The 22,177-nt window shown below is 35.6% G+C and overlaps 1 protein-coding gene across 9 annotated transcripts in view; it reads left to right on the plus strand.

Annotated features, from left to right (window-relative positions):
* LOC138740499 (BCL-6 corepressor-like protein 1) overlaps positions 1 to 22,177 on the plus strand; it is a 139,719-nt gene that overhangs the window by 38,588 nt on the left and 78,954 nt on the right. For 8 of the 9 annotated variants that reach the window (XR_011342959.1, XM_069893232.1, XM_069893231.1 and 5 more), the window contains one exon: positions 5,865 to 5,998. Coding sequence is in view for 7 of the 9 variants with exons in the window: in XM_069893232.1 (XP_069749333.1) it covers positions 5,913 to 5,998 (86 nt within the window). In the remaining 2 variants the exon portion in view is untranslated. Of the gene's footprint in view, positions 1 to 5,864; positions 5,999 to 22,177 lie in introns of those variants that run through there. The other variant, XM_069893239.1, reaches the window with a different exon arrangement.

The following is a 22,177-nucleotide window of genomic DNA, read 5'->3' on the forward strand; positions in this document are numbered from 1 at the left end:
GAAACAATGACAGTTCCATGCCCCTCAGAGACTCATTGAGCTCCTTCTGCCATTATTTTTTACTCTCCACATTCCCGCATCTACAGTTCTTTGCGTCTCTTGCATTTTCTTTATGTCAATGCCAGTGTGAGAATGTGTTATTTATTTCTATTGGTAAAATGCAGGTAATAACAAGGAAACAAATCTAGTGAATAGCTTATTCAAACATGAGACTCATTAACATAATGAAAAATATTTTATTACATTGAACAGCAAAGCTTTTAGGACCTGTAGAGTGCATTAGAAAAAAGGTTTTCGTTTAGGGTAAGTACACCAAAATAAAAAGACTGGCCTATGTATTACTTTTTGAAGGTGTTGGTCAGTAGGTTTTGTGTATTCAACATTTATTTCATTCCCATCAGATGCTAAAAGCCGCTCACAAACATTAACTGAAATATTGTTTACTACGTTTTCTAATTTGTAATAGTTTTAATGAAAGCTTAAATATCCTGATAAACATTAAAGAAAATAGTTCTTTTAAAGTAAGACTTGATATACACAAGACTGAAAAAAAGAATAGATGGATGAGTGAGGCTCATGAGGAGTGAAAGGTCACTTTCCACACTCTGTGGACTGTAAAATTGGCAGTGTAAATAATCTACTACAGGTACTTGAATGTGATTTCCAACAGGCTGTATACTTTTATTACGCAATGTACTTTAACAGCCCAATGTTGTAGCTTTATACTGGGCCTTACTGAGACCTTGTTGCTATGGTCAGTGTTCTCACAAAAGAATATACTTGATGTAGATCCAGTATTTATGCACTAAATTTATTCTTGGGATGAGATAGCTATCCTAAATGGAGAGGTTGATCAAGATGTTTACTGAAATTTTGATGTATGAAAGTTAATCTCATCAAAGCAAACAAGGCTAAGAAGCAATGACAGGGTAGATGCTGAGAGGCTGTTTACTCAGGCCTTTTGGTCACTGACAGTTTAAAGGACCATTGCACCTTGTCTCGGGACAGTACACTTTGGATAAATGATTTCTAAACATAGTTGACTTTATCTTCTGCAAGCTAGATATCGTTCAATGAGCAGCCCTTGTTCTGCATTCAGAAGCTAGTTATATCTTCTTTTCACTTGAAATAACATACATTTTCTGAGGTGTAATCTATGAAACATTTTATATCATAAAAAAATCCCTGAAAAATTCTAAAAGTTTACATTTTTCTCAAATTTGATAACACCAAACAGTTTGGAATGTAAACTCATAACAGTAAAGGGATATGAAAAGTTGATATAGTTTAAAAATGTAATATTGTATCATCTGTTTACATAGAACACTACAGCACAGTACAGGCCCTTTGGCCCTTGATGTTGTGCCGACACATATATTTTATTTTTCTTTCATGTGACTGCCTAAGAGTCTTTTAAATGCCCCTAATGTGTCAGCCTCCACCACCTCCTGGCAAGACATTCCAGGAACCCACAACTCTCTGTGTTATAAAAAAAAAACTTACCCCTGATGTCTCCCCTAAACTTTTCTCCCTTCACTTTGTACATATGTCTTCTGGTGTTTACTATTCCTGCCCTGGGAAAAAGGTGCTGGCCGTCCACCTTATCAATGCCTCATAATCTTGTAGACCTCTATTAAGTCACCTCTCATCCTTCTATGCTCCAAAGAGAAAAATCCCAGCTCTGCTAACCTTGCCTAATAAGACATTTTCCAATTCAGGCAATATCCTGGTAAATCTCCTCTGCACCCTCTCCATAGTTTCCACAACCTCATATAATGAATGACCAGAATGGAACACAATACTCCAGAGATTTGTAGCGTTTCAACTTGACTCTTGAACTCAGTCCCCTATAAATGAAGCCCAACATCCCATAGGCCTTCTTAACTATCCTAATAGTTCTCTGACCTTGAGGGATATATGGATTTTGACCCCAAGGTCCCTCTTCATCCACACTTAAGTAACTGACCATTAATCCTGTACTCAGCCTTCTGGTTTGTCTTTCCAAAATGCATCATCTCACACTTATCCGGATTGATCTCCATCTGCTACTTATCTGCCAACTCTGCATCCTGTCTATATCCTTTTGAAACCTACCACAACCTTCAGCACCATCCACAACTCTTCTAACCTTTGTATCATCTGCAAACTTACTGACCCATCCTTCTGCTTTATCTACATCATTTATAGAGACCACAGAGAGCAAGGGACCCAGAACAGATCCTTGCAGAACTCTTCTAGTCACTGACCTCCAGGCAGAATACTTTCCTTCCTCTGCTTTCTACATACAAGCCTTTTATTTTTTATCCACACAGCCATGTCTCATGACTTTCTGAACCAGTCTCTCCTGGGGGACCTTGTCAAATACTTTACTAAAATCTATGTAGATCACATCTACCACCCTACCATCATCAATTTTCTTTGTTATTTCCTCATAAAAGTCAATTAGACATGAGGCACGACCTTTCCTTCACAAAGCCATGCTGACTATTCTTGAATGCTCATAGATCCTATCCTTAAGAATCCTCTCCAATAGTGCAAACCACTGATGTAAGATTCATTGTCTATAATTCCCAGGATTCTCCCTATTATCTTTTTTAAACAAGGGGATCACATTTACCATTTTCCAGTCCTCCGGCACCTCCCCTGTGGCCAGAGGACTCAAAGAACATAGCTACTGCCCCAGCTATCTCTTTCCTCACTTTCCACAGCAACCTGGGATATATCACATCTGGCCCTGGGGACAATGTTTTTAAGAAGATCCAACACTTCCTCTTCCTTAATCTCAACATTGTCCACCACACAAGCCTGTTTTATTGTGACCTCACCCTGATCCAGGTCCTTTTCTCTTGTGAAGGACTTTCTCTTGTTTAGGACTTCCCCAAATTGGTCCACCTCCAGGCACATCTTATCTTTAAGTGGCCCCACCTTCATTCTCATCCTTCTGTTCACATACACATAGAACACCTTGGGGTTCTCCTTAGTCCTACATGCCAAAGCCTTCTCATACCCCCTTCAAGCTCTCCTAAATCCTTTCTTAAGCTACCATATATTTCTCATGAACCCTTCCTGTTTCTTGCTTCTTATATCTAATGTATGCTTCCTTCTTCCTCCTGACCAGCTGCCTTACCTGTTTAGTCAAACATGGTTCCCTTTTCCTACCATATCTTTCATGTCCTGTGGGACAAACCTATTTTGAACCTTGCACAGTTGGTCCCTAAACTTCCTCCACATTAGATCTGTACTTTTACTTTTGAACATTTGTTTCCAGTTTACTCTTGCTAGTTCCTGCCTCATCCCTTCATAATGATCCCTTCCCCAATTAAACATTTTCCCACTTTGTCTGCTTTTATCCTTATCCATAGCTATGCTAAGGCTCAGGGACTTGTGACCATTCTCACCAATGTGCTCACCCCCACTTGACATCTGCCACCTGACCAGGTTCATTTCCCAGAATTAGATCCAGTATGGCCTCTCCTCTCGTCAGCTGATTCACATACTGTGTCAGGAATCCTACTTGAACATACCTGACTAATTTAGTCCCATCTATTCCTCCTGCAGTCAGGAAGTGCCAGTCAATATTAGGGAAGTTGAAGTTTCCCATAACACTAACCCTGTATTTCCCTCACTATTCCAAAATCTGACTGCTTACCTGTTCCTTGGTATCCCAAGGGCTATTTGGCGGGTGGGGGGGGGGGGGGGGTGCTATTGACTACTCCTAATAAAGTGACTGCTCCTTTCCTATTTCCAATTTCCACCCACACCATCTCAGTAGACGTTCCCTCAGCAGTGTTCTCCCTTTCTATTAGCCGTGATACTATACCTGACCAGTAATGCTACCCCCCCCCCCCCCACTCCCTCCTCACCCTTACTTCCTATCCTATTCCTTTTAAAACATCTAAACCCTGGTATCTGCATAAGCCAATCCTGCCCATCCTTTGGCCAAGTCTCTGTATCAGCCACAACATCGTATTTCCATTTACTGACCCATGTTCTAAGTTTATTCCTAATACTGCTAGTGTTGAAATGGGCACCTTATAAACCCTCTAACTGACTTCTTTTATGTTTTGTCCCCTGCTGTCGTTCCTCATAAACTCAAAACGCATAGCATCATGCTTTTGATGTTCTGCCCTATTCTCTGTCCTCTCATTCTGGTTCCCACACCTCTGCCAAACTAGTTTAAACACTTCTCAACAGCTCTAGCAAACACCCACCAGGATATTGGTCCCTCTCTAGTTCAGGTGCAGCCTGTCCTTTTTCTACAGGTCAGATCTTCCCCAGAAGAGATTCCAATGATCCACAAATCTGAAGCCTTGCCCCGCACATTCATCTGCCACAACTTCCTGTGCCTACCTTCTCTGGTGCATGGCACAGGCAGCAATCCTGAGATTACCCGAAAGTAGAATTTTATTGACCGAATTTCCCTACTTGTGGGAAAAAAGTATAACTGTGGTCCTGTATTTTGTTTGCTTTTCTTTTCCACTGTCCTCAGCCTGAAAAGAAGCGACGTTCTTCACATGGTTTCTGATAACAGGCAACATCACCTTTCTCCCTACCAGTTCCTCGAGATGCTATCTCTCGTTTTTTTTCCTCTCATTGCATCTCCAGATTCATAACTATAGCATCTGATTTTGGCAAGTTTTTTTGTTTTGTAGTAGTCATCCATTGTTAATATCAAAGGTTTCATGGGATGATGAATTCTTTTTCTGCTCCATTCCTCTCTCAGTTTCAGATTGCGTTAATTTTCTCAATGTGTGCAGGTCGTTAGGAAGCTCGTTACAATGGTTTATATGTTGTGAAACATTACTTGGTGCCCAAATTTGGTTATGACTTGCAGTATTATACTTGGTGCCAAAACCTGCACAGCAGGTGTTCACAACAAACTTGCCGAGATAGCAGTGTTTGTGGAATAGTCTGGCCACTTGGTGCTCAGGAATAACTGGAAGAGATGTCAGATAATTAAGCTTATTAACAGTGGTACAAATTAGGACATTGGGGAGTCCTTGGGAATATTGTAATTTTGTATAATTACAGTGTTTTGCATTCATTTTTATCTTGGTTTTTTTTCATACACTATAAAATAATAAAAATAAGTCCATAATGTTCAATCATTTTTTCACATTAATTACTCAGCATTAAAATGTTATTCTCTAGAGCAGAAAATCATCTGATTTATTATGATGAGCAGCATAAATTTGAATGCAAAAGTAAGCAGTGATATTTTAAACTTTCATTTCCATTGTATTGGGAACTTATTTTTAAAGTATTTCCAGTCAAATATGAGTTCCAATTGCAAATTTTTGTGCGTCGACTCTAGAATGCCTTCAAAGTTGAGTAATAATTAGACCTAGCATCTTGAGAACTTCCCAGAAAAATTACTATTTATTAATCACAGGCTGCATTTAAAAAAGCAGACATGTTGGAAGCACTCGGCAGGTTAAGTTGCATCTGTGGAAGGAGAAACAGAATTAACATTTTGGGTACAAACCTCTTCAACAAACTTACTTCTAGTTCTGACTGGCAAAGGGTTTTCAGCATTTTGTTTTCCAAAATCTGCAGTTTCTTTGATTTTTCAGCAGACTGCAAATATATCGGTGGTCCAGCCCATTGAATTTTGATTCATCTGAAGTTACACAGACAATGGAAATAATGTATTACATATGTTCCTCCTGTGGTCAAATGTTACTGAAATGTTAGAAACTGAATAGAGTATTCAAGTATTCAATCCATCTAATTTAAGATGTTTTGATTTTTGTCATTTATTTAAAGAAAAATCACTTCAGTTGTAGTATTTTATATCAGTCTCTAAAGTAAGAATATCTTACAAGTACTTGTACAATTATTAATGGTTGTCTTTTATCAATTAGGTTGGAGCAGTGAAAGAGTAGTACCTCTGCGATTGGTCTTCACCTGTCATGCTTGCCACAGCTTCACTGTACAACGGCATTCACGACTGGACTCAAACTGACTGTATACGGATGTGTGGCATTAAGGAAGATAGGTGAGTGATACTTCAAATAAATTAACAAATTGTTTGTTTTGTTAAACCAGTTTATCCACAGTTTGTGCCTATCTATTGAATTGCAGCTGAAAAATGTAAAATATAAGAACATAAAGGCCAAAAAAACTCAATTTGCCTGATTCTTTTGCCAACAGTTTGTCTTTTTGTCCTTAACTGTTCAACTTCTTTCCACAGAAACTATAACTTGCATTACTTTATTAATGGATATAATTCAAGGCATTCATTCAAGATCAAAGAAGTAATTGTTTGCAAGCAATTAGAAGTGTCCAAAAGAGGGGAAGGAGATGATAAGACCCTGAATTTAAATGCCTGATGATGTAGGAAAGGAATATATTTTGATAAATATTTGAATCAGAAAAAAGTTCTGATGTCGGTAAAAGGACATGTAGATGGGCTTTTAAAAAAAAATTCGTTCAAGGGACATGAGGTTTACAGGTTGAGCCAGCATTTCATTCCCCATCTCCATTTGCCCTTGAGAAAGCAGTGGTGAGCTTCCTTCTTGAACTGGGGCAATTCCTGAGCTGTGGGTATACCCAAAAAGCTATTAAGGAGGGGTTCCTGGATTTCGACCCAGCAATGATAAATGAACAGGGATATTTTTCCAAGTGAGGATTGTGTGTGGTGTGGAGGGCAACTTCCAGATGGCAGTTTCCCATGCTGCCCTTTTCCTTTCAGATGGCTAAAATTGTTGGTTTGGAAGGTGCACTTTAAGGTGTCTTGGTGAATTGTTGCAGTGTATCCACACAATAAAAGCTGTTTTTGCTGCGTGTCATTGGGTAACGAGTGAATGCTTGTGCCTAACAAGTAGGCTGCTATGTCCTGTATGGTGTTGAGCTTTCTGAGTTTTGTTGAAGCTGGACTCATCCAGGCAAGTGGATTCTATTTTGACACGGACTTAACTAGACCACTGAAGATGGTGGATGGTGATTTTGGAGGAAAGTTATCTGCCATAGATTTCCTAGCCTCTGACTTGGTATTCAATAATGGCAATGTCTCTGGAATGTCAGAGAAAGATAGCTGGATTTTTGCTTCTTGAATACTTTCATTACCTGGCACATGTATGGTGTGAATGTTACTCGCTATCTGTTAGCCTGTGTCTGGATATTATCCAGGTCTTGCTCCATTTGTTTGTGGACTGCTTAGGTCACTGAGGAGTCACCACTGGTGCTAAACATGGTGCAATCATCAATGAACATCACCACTTCTGATTTTGTGAATGATGATGCAGCTGTGGATGGTTGGGCCTGAGGAACTCCAACAGAGAGGTCCTGCAGTTGAGGTGATTTACTGCCAACTACCACACCATTCTTCTTTTTGCTAGATATGATTCCAACCAGTAGAGGGTTCCCCTGATTTCTTTTGACTTCAATTTAACTGATCAAATGTTTTTTTGATATCAAGAACAGTTATTCTTACTTCATCTGTGGAATTCAGCTTTTTGCCTGTATTGTACTAGATTGTAATGACATCAGGAGTTGAGTGAGCTTGGCAGAACTCAAAATGAGCTGATGAAGGGTTAATGCCTGAAATGTTGACTATCTGTTGCTATCCATGGATGCTTCTTGACCTGCTGTGTTCCTGCAGCATCTTGTGTGCTGTGAGAACGTGGTTGCTAAGCACGTGCTGCTTAATGCCACTTTCAGTTATCACTTTCAACACTTTACTGATAGTTGTGAGAAGACCAATGGGGAAGTAATCAGGTATTGGATTTGCCTTGCTTGTGGACAAGACCTACCTGGAAAATTCTTCACCTTGTTGGGTAATGGTGGTGTTGTAGCTGTACTGGATCAGCTTGGCCAAGGGTGTGGCAAGTTCTGAAGCACATGTTTTCAGTACTTTTGTCAGAATGTTGCCAAAGTCCTTCATCTTGGCAGTATCCAAAGGCTTTCGTCATTTCCTGATAGTGTGAATGGAATTGGCGGAAGACCGGTATCTATCAGAAGAGAACCATTGGAAGAGGCAGTGAAAGATCATCCACTTTCTGGCTGAAGGTTCTTGCAACTGCTTCAGCTTTCTCTTTTATATTGATTTGATGGGTTTCCTCATCTTTGTAAAAGGGGAATAGAACTGAACTGCTGGTTGTGGGATTGCTTACCTCTGTCACGTGCCATTTGTTGTTTGGCGTCCTAGTCTTGTAGCTTCACCAAGTTGATTCACCATTCTGAGGTAAGTTTGGTGCTGCTCTTGCAGTGCTCTTCTGCACTCTTCATTGAGCTAGGATTGATCGATTGGCTTAATGGTGATGATAGAATAGGGGGATATGCTTGGCCTTGAGGTTGCAGATCACAGTCACTATAGTCCTGCAGTGCCTCCTGAGTTGCAAACCTATTTGAAGTCTGCACCATTTATAAAGTTGGAGGCAATAAAAGACAGTATAATATTTTGGGGGAGTTAGTTGGGAGCATGAGCCTGGCCTCTGAGGAGGCATGCGAGTGGGTATGGCTTTGATGACAATTCCTACAGATCAGGGAAGTAAGGACGTATTACTAACAATGTACGCCTTCATTGGGGGAGGGGGTGGTCCTATCTTTTTCTTTATTCTTTTCTTTTTCTTTACTAATACACCTAAATATAATAATCATATTATAGATTACATTGCTAGCATTTTAAATGAGAGAGGAGTGGTGGTGGAAAGATGGACGATTAGTAGATTATGTGGAAGACTAGATGGCTGATAAATTGAATTTTGTTATTAATATTAATGGGATACAAAATCAAAGCAGAAAAAAATATTAGTATATATGTAAAAAATGAAAGTGGACATAGTTTTTTTCTAAGAAACACATCTGAGAGAAAAAGAACATGAAAAATTAAAAAGAGACTGGGTAGTCATCATTTAACTCTAGAGGTATAGCAATACTGATAAATAAAAAAATTACCATTTAAAATACTGGATATTAGAATTGTGACAGATTATAGATATGTTTTTGGGAGATAAATTGGGGCAGGTTTTTTAGTGTAGGTTACATACAAGACTGCCTAAAGAAATCTCTTGGTGCCTGCCACATTGACCTCTGCCAGTGGGCTGATATTGCTTCAAACCGTGCATCTTGGCGCGTCACAGTTCGGCGGGCAGCAACATCCTTTGAAGAAGTCCGCAGAGCCCACCTCACTGACAAAAAACAAAGGAGGAAAAACCCAACATCCAACCCCAACCAACCAATTTTCCCTTGCAACCATTGCAACCGTGTCTGCCTGTCCCTCATCGGACTTGTCAGCCACAAACGAGCCTGCAGCTGACGTGGACATTACCCCTCCATAAATCTTCGTCCGCGAAGCCAAGCCAAAGAGAAGACATACAAACACTTTAAAACAGATCTTATTTAAAATACTGGAGCTCTTCTCATGCCAGACAGGGCAGCTCCTGGGGGCCTTTGCAGAGTGCCCAAGAGACTTCACTAATGGATCGTTGTTTTGAAAAGCAACAGATGAAAGAGATTGGAGGAGGAGTTCGGAGCTGCAGGTTGTCTGGAAGTGCTGCTTGCTGTTCTAAGAGGGTCATGTGGTTCTTTGCAAACAGAGAGGGAGTCAAATAGGCTTTTTCTCCAAGAGAGAGAAAATGTTCAGTTCTACAGTCAGCAGCAGCAGCTGGACAAGCTGGCAAGCTTGTGGAAAAAGCCCATTTGGAAGACGGGTTGTGGGTGATCAGTTCAGCCTGGTCAAAGCCCTTTGGTCCATACAAGAGGAGAGGACTGGCTGCCTAATGTTTCACTTGAAATAAGAGAAACAAAAAAGGAACTCTGTGGTGATCTGAAATAAAGAGGTTATCATCTGAAAAATCCTGATGAAGCAAGTTTCTTCAGCAAGACACTGAAGTGGCTGGTTACAAGGAATCAATTGTGGGAGTCCAGCAAACAACAAATATCTTTCTGAAAACAGACAAGAATGGCAACCAATTACTTTTCAAGAACCAAAGCCTGGTGAACTTCATAAATCAAATGCTTTCTATGCACAGTATAAGAATTGCCTGCAACCAGTAAACTGGTTGAAGTGAGATTGGACTATGAACCAAATAACTTTTCTGAATTTACATACAAATTACATATACATGTGCTTAGAATTAGAAGGGGGTTAAGTTAGGTTAGTTAAGTTAATAGTAAAAAGTTAAAGTTTGATCCTGTTTAAAGATAATAAAAACAACTTTTGTTTAAATAACCACTTGTCTTGGTGAATATCTGTTGCTGCTGGGTTTTGGGGTCCTCTGGGCCTGTAACAGTATAGATGCTGCTGGGATATATGTTATGGTAAACATATAATATATGTTATGGTAAATTGCCAGATCTATTCTCTCGAAGGCCAACATGACCGTAAATGGTTATATAGTTATATTCGGAACAACGGACCCTAATGAATGTATATTCACCAAATGTAGATGATGGTACATTTATGCAAGATGTTTTTACGCATTTATCTAATGGTAAGAGAAAAGTTATACTAGGAGGAGTTTTTAATTTTGCTTTAGACCCTAAATTAGATAGGTTGGGTGATAAAGAGATGAAAAATTAAATAGCAAAAATGGTAAGAGATTTGATGAAAGATATGGACCAAGTGGATATTTGGAGAAAATTTTATCCAAATTAAAGGGATTATTCCTTTTACCCTTTTTTGATATAAAGCATATTTACGAATTGATATGTTTCTAATTTCTACACAATTTAAATATAGAGTACAAAAGGTGGAATATCAAGTACGAATTTTATTGGATCATTCACCTTTAATTTTGTCTATTTTGTAGGAAGAAGAGCAAAAGATAGATTATAGATGGATGTTAAATACAACTTTATTAAAGAGAAAATAATTTTTTGATTATATGAGGCAACAGATAAAATGTTTTTCTTGAAACCAATAAAGATTCAGTTACAAGTAAGTTTACATTATGGGACAAATATAAGGCATATTTAAGAGGTCAAATAATAAGTTATACTTCTAAAGTAAAGAAAGATTATATGAAAGAAGTAGATCAGTTAGATTAAAAAATAATGAAGTTGGAGATGTAAATTCAAGTGCAAAAAGATGAGGAGAAGAGAAAATTGCTAGAGTCAAAGAAATAAAAATTTAATTCAATACAGACTTATAGAATGAAGAGGGATAGTGAGATTGAAACAAAAATCTTATGAGGGGTGAGCAATTAAAAACGGAACAAATTTCTAGAACAATAACAAACCTACAGGTAAAATACAGGAAATAAATGATAAGGAATTTTATTTTTAACTTTATCATTCAGAATCTATGAAAGATAATAATAAAATAAAATATTATTTGAGACAAGTTAAACTACCTGTGCTAAAGGAAGATGAAAAGTTAAAGTTGTCTGAAAAAAATTTCTGATATAGAAGATTATGAGGCCCTAATGTCTTTACAGAATAAGCTACTGGGTGAAGATGGTTTTGCACCAGAATTGTATAAAGAGATTAAGAAGTTATTAATACCTGTATTAATAGAGATATTAGACCAAATGAAAAAGGTACATGATTTACCAGAATCATTTAAAACAGAGTTAATAACAGTGATTCTGAAGAAAGGAAAAGATTGTTTAAAACCTTCTTCATATAGACCTATATCATTATTGAATACAGATTACAAAATTGTAGCAAAATTACTAGCTAACAGGTTAGCTAAATTTTTGCTAAAGTTAATAAATATGGATCAAACTGGTTTTATTAGGAATAGAAGAGTGGCAGATAATACTGTTAAATTTTTAAGTTTGATAAATATAGCACAAAATAGAAAGATCCCAGTGGTGATGGTAGGATTAGATGCAGAGAAAGCATTTGATAGATTTGAATGGGACTTTTTATTTGAAACACTTCATGCTTTTGGGATTCCAAATACTTTTATAAATTGGATAGAGGCATTATATGATCAGCCAAAAGCAAAAGTGATTACAAATAAACAAATTTCAAAACCTTTTTTTGTTAGAAATGTCTTCTAGACAAGGTTGCCCATTATCACCTTTTTTATTTGCATTAGTAGTCGAGCCATTAGCCAAAATAATTAGAACTGATAAAGAAATTAAAGGTTTTGAAGTAGGTAATAAAATCATAAAATTAGTTATAGTATATTTAACGAGACCAGAAATATCACTAAATAAGTTGAAAGAGAGATTAAAACAATATGGACTAGTATTGGGTTATAAAGACAATGCTGACAAAAGTGAGGTGATACCTAAGGTAGATATGGATTATTCTCAGTGTAAAAGATTGACAAAATTTAAATGGCAAAATGATGCATTTAAATATTTGGGAATAAAAATTAATAGAAATATAAATAATATATTTTTTAATTATTTGCCATTATTAAAAAAAGTTGGAAGAGGATGTGAAAAGATGAAAAGATTTGACAATAATGCTAATAGGATGAGTGAATATATTTTTTAAAGATTACAATATTTATTTCAATTGTTACCTATTCATGTACCAGAATCATTCTTCGAAGTTTGAATAAAATAATACTAGAGTTTATTTGGAAAGGCAAGATGTCAAGAATTGATTTGGAAAATTTAACATGGAAGTTTGATCAGGGAGGACTAAGATGACCAAATTTTAAGAATTATTTCAAAGCAGCTCAATTGAGATTTTTGTCCTCCTTTTATCAAAGGGGTGAAAAAGCAGCTTAGGTTCAGATTGAAATTAATAAAATGGGTGAATTTATCCCAGAGCAAATTCTGTATAAATGGAATAGTGAGTTGTTCAAAGGAACTAAAGAGACATTAGTTTTAAAACATTTATTAAAAATATGGAATAGAATCCATATTGAGAGACGAATAAAAACTATCAATTACCAAAAAAGTTGTTAAAACCAAACCAACTTCTTCCTTTTACTCTGAATAGTTCTTTATTTGATCATTGATATGGTAAAGATCTACAAAGAATAAAAGATTGTTTTTTTAGGATTTTTTAAAATTAAAAGATAAATACAATATACAGAATAATATACTTTTTGCATATTATCAATTAAAAAATAAATTGGGAATAGATTTGATACTTCCAAAATGAAGTAAATTTGAAGATATTATTTCAGATACATTTATGGTCAAGAAATTTATTACTAATATGTATATAAAATTACAACAAACCACAAAGAAAAAAGATTTATAGAAATCAAAAATGCGATAAGAGAAAGATTTAAATATACAAATTCAAGAGGAAATATGATCAAAATTGTGTTAAGAAAGTGTTACGAATACAGTTAATGCTGGATACCAAATGCTTCAATATAATTTCCTCCATCAATTATATTATACTCCATAAAAAATTAAATGGACTTAACCTTAATTATTCCAATAAGTGTTTTCCATGTACAAAAGAAATAGGGACTTTTTTTTACATTCAGTGTAGTCTTGTGAAAAAGTGGAAAGTTTTTGGGATGATTTGAGTCTACTATTATAAATTATGAATATAAAGATACAAAAGGATCCAATAATTTTTTAACTTGGGGATATACATGAAAAGGATATAAAATTGAAATTGGATAAATGCCATGAAAAATTTTTAAATATAGCAATAGCGGTCGCAAAGAAATTTATAGTGATAACATGGAAAGTTGATAATGAAGTATTATTAAGTAGATGGCACAGTGAAATGCAAAATTGTATACCTTTAGAGAAAATTACATATAGTTTAAGATATCGAGTTGAAGATTTTTATAGTATTTGGAAACCATATATGGATTTTATGAATAAGTTTCTGTCCACCTCTTCCACATTATCCACCCCTCTCAATTAGAAATTAATAATAATAATTAATGAGCATGTATATGATAATGCTATTGTATATGTGGTAGTAGGTGTTTCTTTTCTCTTTTTTCTTACTTTTAGGAGGGAGTGGGTTGGGGAGAAAATTTAAAAGTTCTTTTTTTGTATCACTACGCATGATGAAATGATTAATATTGTATTCTTTGCATTTTTTCTTGTCTGTATTGATACAAATAATAAATAAAAATTTCAAAAATTTTTTGCACTTGATTGTTTTTTTCTCCTCTCTGTATTGCACAGTTAATTGTTTACATTTGTTTATTTGTTTACATGTGCATTGTGTACAGTTTTATTTGCACTAGCAGTAAGTGATAATTCTGCCTGGCCCACAGGGCAAAAATAATCTCAGAGTTGTATGTGATCATATATGTATTCTAATAATAAATCTAAATCTGATAGCTAATTCAGTTGGTTATACTTGTGAATTTTGGAGAAGGTAGAAGTGGTCTGTGTGATAAAGGGATTTTTGTGGATGGAAGATGTGGAGGATTATCTCCAAAGGAAGTGAATGAATCAGAGAGATGATGTTTGGTGGAAAGGTCATGGTGCAGAGGAATGGATCAAAAGGTGGCATTCATTTGTTGTAAATAGAGGTCAGATATCAAACTTAAATGATCACACCTTTATCAGTACGATTAATGACAATGTTAGATTTGGTTCTATTAAATGGACTTCTACAAGTCTGTTCCCAACTACTTTCAGATACTTCTTCTTGAATACCAGAATTTGGAATGAAATAGAGAAACATTCAGTCGATTTTAGAGGTAGAGAATTGTTGGAACATGGAAAGCCTGGCACAAAGAATTGAGACTGGAAAGCTGATTGCTTCTTGTAGCTCTGAGAATTTTTATGAAATGATTTGAGCTCTCATTGCCCTTCATGGGTATTTTAGTGTGGTCAGTGTTTGAATGACAAACTATGCAAGAAAGAACCTGCTGGGAAGGCAAATAATCCAACCTGCACACGAAACGTTTTTAATTGCATTGAAAATCAAAGACAGCTAGTAAGTTTAAACAACTGAAGGTGTTTGAAAGCATTCCTCATACTGATTTAAATTTAAGGTGTTGCGCATTGGCACAATGAATAGAGCAACTGCATCCGATGCCCAGTAACTCTGGTTTATTTGTGTGTGTTTATGTGCATGTACGCAGTTTCCCTGTTTCCCTGTGAACTCTGGTTTTCTCTGTTTGCTGCGTTCTCCTACATTCCAAAGCATAGGTGTTAGTTGGCTAATTGGCCACTTCAAATTTACCCTAATGTGTAGGCGAATGATAAAATCTGGGGAATGATTGGAATTTGGGGAGAATACAATGGGATTAGTGTATTTGGGTGCTCCATGATCGATGTAGACTTGGGAGGCTCCAGGGCCTGTTTCTATGCTGCAATTCTCTGACATTTTTGCAACAAAGTCAATGTCACCATTTCCATAAAAAGGATGATGGAATCACAGTGTTTTATTTTGTGAACCTCAGAATCCCATGGAATGAAAGTAGAATTTGAATTGATGATCATAAAATCTTGTTGATAATGATTCTGTACTTAAGAGGCATTTTGTTTTTAATTGTAGGTTGTAAGTTGTATGGATTCTGTTTGAATTTTATTTTTTCCTGATGTATTTTTGTTAATTGGTGTAGTAAGACTGGGATTTGTACAAAAATATCACAACTCATAAGCAAGCAGTGGGTCAGTTAACAGAAGGTGGTTGAGTGTTGGTTGAATATTTACCTTGTGCATTAGGTGCGGGTTAAAACTTTATTATCTGTACAAATGATTGAAAGTACTCGTATTTAATGTTTGGATTTTAAAAATTCAAGTGCACAAAATAACTTGATTGAAGTTGTTTGGACAAATGGGGTGTGTATACTTCATGGCATTGGGGTATGGAGTGAGACCAGAATTCATTGTGTAAAAGCAGAACATCTGGCTTGTGTTTTACAAAAAAACATGATTATACAAATGATTGGAGTGAAGTAGTGATGTAATTGACTTTTTGTAGCAGTCAACGTGACCGTGGTGCTGAGGTCTTGCATGGAACATTGAGGAGTTAAGATTGGTCTGTGCGCATTATCTGGTTTTTTTTTCTCTTTTTTTTTCCTTTTATTTATTTTTTTGCCTGACCGCCGCCATCTTCACCACCTGTCTTGGCTACTGCCTGATCCACACAGTCACCCCCCCTCCCCCCAATGTCCACCTCGAGGAACAGACCAACACCCCATGCATTATCTGTTTTCTTGTACGTTGGAGGATTTGGTATTGAAAGTTTTCAAGTGCACTGAGGATTTCAGGCAACTTACATGAAGATATTCTTTCTCACCACAGCAGAACTATAATGCATGGAAAACATCTTAATAGTTACTTCTCATAGCATAAGGTGAAAGATAATTTTCCTTCTGAATAGCAAGCTAAATATAGTATAGAGTATGATTATAGTTTCTCTGATGTACAATTTTTGGTAATCCAGAGAATGCGTACCATTATTTGTGTCTTTCTGTTTGTGCACTTGTGTATCACTTTAAGAACCAAACTATTTAGGTTATGGGGGTGTACAATTTAGAAAGGGGAAATTTGTTCCCCTCGTTAGACTGGTATATCAGAATAGCACTAAATCAAAACAATAAGAAAGAATCAGGTTTGACTTAAGTAATCACAGTCAGAATGATCATTTAGACAATTATCAGTTTCAACCTTAGTGGCTGAAAGGATGGAAAAAAAACCCAGAATTTCCACTTTTGATTAATGCTCTGCATAGAAATTATTCTCGTATAGAACCTAGAAAAGGATGAATTGGATGCCTTCTGTATTCAAACATCTGATTAATTAGGTGCATGAATGTGTTATCAATAGAGAAAGGTACGAGAGTATACTAGATATTTCCAATCTGTACTGAAGGATTCAAAAGAAGGGGATAAACTAGAACATAAAAATTGGGTAATTTGATCTGTATTGTCTAAATTGTATTATTTTCCCCATTTCTTTTATTCATTTGTATAAATTTGAAAGTTTTGCAAGCCTTGTGATAGTCTGTGGTTTTTAAATGTAATGGTTTCTCCAATTCCCTAGATAGCATAATAATTATTTGAAATGTAGATTTATTACTTCCTTCATGTAAAATATCTTTCTAAACTAATCTTTAATTTTGTGAAATTTGAAATATTTATTCAAACATTGTTCAGAATAATGAAAATGGTGCTTTTAGAGTTGTGGGAAATTTACACTATCTTTGTTACTTCTTGTGTTGTGTAACTGCCATCTTGTCATGCTTATTTTATTTCCAATATTCATTCTGTGTCAACATGTGAATTCCTTTAGGAAAAAAATTATTTTTTATGTGTTTTGTGGAGAAAAGACAGTAACTGTATACAAAAACCTGACAGCTCTGCGCAAAATACAATAAATATTATCCAGAATTCAAGCAACTGGCAGCCTCAAGCAATCAGCAAAAAAAAAATTGAAAATAAATAGGTAAAAAACACCAAAGTTTAAAATTGGTGCTTCCCTAGCTGTCAATTGCCAATCGACACAGCATGCAATTTGAAGCAACGGGCAAATTCACTTATCCAGCATCTATGAATCCCCGTAAGTGACAGATTTCAGGGGTTTTACTGTATCTGACTTTCTCGACAGATAACAATAAAGAGAAATTATATTACTCTATTTCTTTTGCCTTGTTGCACTTCCTACAATTACCTGTGCTTCTGAATTAAATCCCATTGCAATATTTTAACCCTATGGTTAGCCCATCTTTAGTTTAATCAAGTTAAAGACTTAACTCTTCCTTGTTAACCATGTTGGTCATTTTTTGTATCATTTGAAAACTTAAATATCTTGTGTCTAATAATTAATATATATGACCAAAGCCCCACTGTTAAAATCCTTCCAGTCACAACAAAGTTATCTGACTGTAATTTACTAATAGATGAGACAGTGTTTCTCTGGACACAATACACATAATAATGACCTGTATACATACAGAAATAATTTAAAATAAATAAAAATATTTTTGAATTATGTACTCAGTTACAGGACACTGTTCTTCATTCTTAATAATCTTAAAATTATTTTGAATTTACGGTAAAGACATTATTTACATTAATGAAGGAAGGTCTTTACAGTGAGTTCTTACCATTCACATTTTTCAATAACAGAAAGCATTTTGGATTTTTTAAAATTCATTGATGAGATTGGGACTTGCTGACAAGATTGGCATTCGTGCCACTTGAATTGGGTGTCTTATTGGTCTATTTCAGAATAGTTAAGAGCGACAGCTTTTTTAAAAAATCAGATGGATATTAAAGAACCAAATGAGATCTTAATGACTGTCCTATAATGCCCTGGTATGATCTTCTTATTCCAGATTATTTAACTGACTGAATTTCAACTCTCCAGCTATAGTGGTAGGATTTTTAATTCTTTTCCTGGATCTTGAATTCAGACTTCAACCTTTGAATTGGTGTTCCATCAATTTAACTACTTTATTATTGTACCAAATTTGTTATTTAATTATGGAGGTAGCATTTATCGTTTATGGGAAAGATATAAGAACAACAAAAATTCTATCGAAGCTGTATTCCTTAATGTGATTGGGTGTTAGTGCACCAGAATCATTCTGAGAACTTTTTTCGTGACCATCTATGCATACATTGTGAATGTATATGCTGTGCCGATGTTCAAATTTTACATTTTGTTAAGGCATGGAAGCTATTCAGCCCATAAAATCGAAGCAAGTCCTCTGAGTACCACCACTCTTCTTCTTATTTCCTTGCAACTTATACTTTGTCAGATACACCAGTCACCTACAGCAGATATAATTTACAGTATTCAAATGCTGTACCCACCAGCATATCTTTAGGGTATGGAAAGAAACCGGAACACCTTGAGGAAACCAACATTGACATTTTACAATAACAGCATCGCAGGTTCAAAATCAAGTCCAGGTTGCTGGAGCTGCGAGGCAGCTGCATTAAGCAACACTGCTGCTCCTTGCATTGTACAACTATAGTATTATTCTGATAACCATGGCCTATGAATGAAAAATTGGGATTTACTTCAGCCTTACCTAGGCACCTGCTAGTGTGTTGTTGATGACCATTTAGTTCAATCACTATACCATCCCAACTCCACCTCCAAATTATCCCTCTTTACCTCTCACTATGATTTTCTTCTTCCTCATCACTTGATTGATTTTTGCCGCCTTGCTCACCGGTGCCATCTTGATTGTCCCTTTACCCCCACCCCACCCTAATTGTCTCTCTTGAGTATTCCAAGTGTCTCATTCCAAGATTCTTGGGCCTTGTGAAAAAAAGCATTTAATGTTGCCTTGAACTTGGACTTTTAGTCCAATGTTTCATTTGGATTTAAAGACAAATGTTATTAATGTTAAAATTCTAAAATAAAGCATAGAGTGCCTTAAAAATGCAAAGTATTGTGTAACATGGAGAGCAAGACAAGACTATTTAATCTTGTGGATCTCTGATCAGTTAAATGACTACAAATGCTTATTGACAAGCTAAGTATTTGCAGTGATTTCTGAGTTTGATTTGGTTATATATCAATGTTCATCTAGCTGTTCTATTGTGTAGATTTAGAGGCATCTATTCCTTATTTCCTATATTCCTACATTGTACTTCATTTGAAGAATACATCCTAACCATTTGGTGATTGAAATTCAATTATAGATGTTTGATTTTTAAGTTTTCAATTTAAAGGTATTGATTCTTGAGAGCATGCATCCTTAATCTTTAGATGCAACTTTCAACTCACCACTCTCCACTCATAGGAATATAATGCATTTTGACCAGCCTTTACATATTATGCCATTTTCCTTAATGAAATGTAATCCTTTTGTAAGTCAATAAATACTTGTATTAAGTTTAATTATCTTGTGATTTGAGTTAAAAATTTGGGTTCATGCATTGGCAGGTAAACAGTATGATGGAACTATCCTCTGACTTGTGTAAAACCAGAAATACATTCAGTGTAAAGTTTTGAATAAGAATTGAAAATGCAACCCTATTTGCTATTTTAAAGATAATTTTGTTATCTTTGGGATGTTTTGTTCAAGGATGTTTAATATTGTGCACTACATTGTTTTGTTTTTGAAACATTTTAAATCATGGTGATTTATTTGTTTCTTTTATTATGAAGTTATAGCTTCTGTGGTAATCATATAACCATATAACCATTTACGGAGCGGAAACAGGCCATAGTTGACATCTTAGGGGGACCAATTCTAGTCACATGAGATACCAAACATTTCAGCAGGTAGCAATAGTTAATCTTATGCCAAGTCTAGTCTGACTTGCAGTACTTCAGTAGCAAAGGTTATATGGAATGGAGGATAGTGCATAAGTTTTTTTATAAGGAAGATAGTAGCTTCTACATTAAAATGGTAGAGTGATCACTAAAATAAATCAGGTCTATTGCAGAGTGAGAGATTAAATATTACAATGAGAATAAATATCAAACTTTGAATACATTGTAACTGTTGTATTGTTTGAAGAAGCAAAAATAGTTGTAGAAATACTAGGGAATAAAGAGCCCAGTGGAATTATGTAGGGAGGCATGGTTAGCACAACACTGTTACAGCGTCCGTGACTGGTTTTAGAATCCGGGCATTATGTGTAAGAAGTTTGTACGTTCTCCCTATGTCTGTGGGGGTTTCCTCTGGATGATCTGGTTTCCTCCAATTGTTCAAAATGTACCGGGGCTGTAGGTCAATTGGGTGGCATTGGCTCATGGGCCAAAAGGACCTGTTACCATACTTTATGTCTACATTTAAAATTTTAAAAAATAGTATTAATAAATAAATAATACTGAATAAATTAATGAGTATAAAAGCTGTTTGTGAACCAAGGAGACAGAGTTAATAGATGCATTAGTTTTGATCTTCCAGAACTAGTGAGGTTTCTATTTAGTTCTTGTGAATTGGAAGGGTGCATATATAACTCTAATATTTAAGAAAGGAACAAGAGGAAGTATTTGAAAATAGAAGCTAGTTAATGTGATACAGGTAACAAAAAATACTGGAATCAATTATTAACAGTTGGCCACTTAACCTAAACACATTTTGATTTTCTGAGTTGGTTTGTTTCATTTCTACTGTAGATTTGTCAAACATAAGAGTTTTCAGAAGGTTTAACTAATGCAGTCAGAAGCATAAAACTCATTGGTTTAGTTTATTTTGATTCCCAAAATTATTTTAATTTTGTACAAAGAGGACATTCATCCCATTAAATTATGGGTGGTTCTTATTAGAGGAATCTAGCTGATCCCAACGATATTAGTAGATTGGTTAACACAAAGAATATGGAATTGTAATAAAAATGTGATTTTTATATATTATAGAGAGTACTGCAAAGATCAATGTTAGGCTTCTGCTATTTATAATAGAAGAGAATGAACATCAGTTATCCCAATTTTCCGATGGTACTAAACTAGATGAGTAAATAGCTATGAAGGAGTTCTAGTATTTGAAATTATTATGGCAGGGTAAGTGGGTAATAGCATGACAAATTAAATATAATGCAAGGAAATGTAAAACTATTTATTTTTGATTGAAAAAAATAGATTTTTGTTTAAGGAATATGGGAGTATCACAAAGGATGCTGTGTTTGTATATAAATTGCAATTAAGAATCAGAATCAGGATTTATTGTCATGAGCAAGTCGTGAAATTAGGTGTTTCACGGCAGCATCTTAGTGCAAACATACATGTTATAACCATCTTACGACAGTACTGTAAAAAATTTAAAAAATAGAAATAATAATAACAATTATAGTGCACGAAAAGTAAGGCCGTGTCTTTGGTTCATTGATTATTCAGGAATCTGATGGCAGCGGCGAAGAAGCTGTCCTTGTGGTGCTGAGTGCATATCTTTAGGTTCCTGTACCTTCTTCTCGATGATAGCAGAGTGAAGAGGGCATGGCCTGGGTGATTGGAGTCTTTGAGGATAGAGACTGCTTTTTTAAGACACCGTCTTATGAAGATGTCCTCGATGGAGTGAAGTGAGACCAAATGATATTATAAAAGGAGAGTAAAAGAATGAAGAATTTTGACTGAAATCATGTAAGCCTCGAAGTGAAGCCACATCTGAAATACTACATACAGTTGTAAGAACATAAAAATATACATATTAAAATATATATGGAGACCTAAAAATAAAATCAAGAGCAAGTAATTTGGAGTTTCAGGGTGTTTCGTTATTCATTAAGATTATCGCTCTTCTACCTCATAGCTATTTTCCAACACTCATCATATACAAGTTCTGTTTTATTGTCATGTACCAAGATGCAGTGATAGAAGTTGTTTTGGGGGCAAGTCAATAGACATCTCTTTCATGGTATGAAATATAGTACAAAAGTGCAGAGTTAGAGAGAGAGATCAGTTGCTATTGAGCAAAGGTAACA

The sequence above is a fragment of the Narcine bancroftii genome, chromosome 8 (assembly GCF_036971445.1).
Source record: "Narcine bancroftii isolate sNarBan1 chromosome 8, sNarBan1.hap1, whole genome shotgun sequence".
NCBI classification, from domain to species: domain Eukaryota; kingdom Metazoa; phylum Chordata; class Chondrichthyes; order Torpediniformes; family Narcinidae; genus Narcine; species Narcine bancroftii.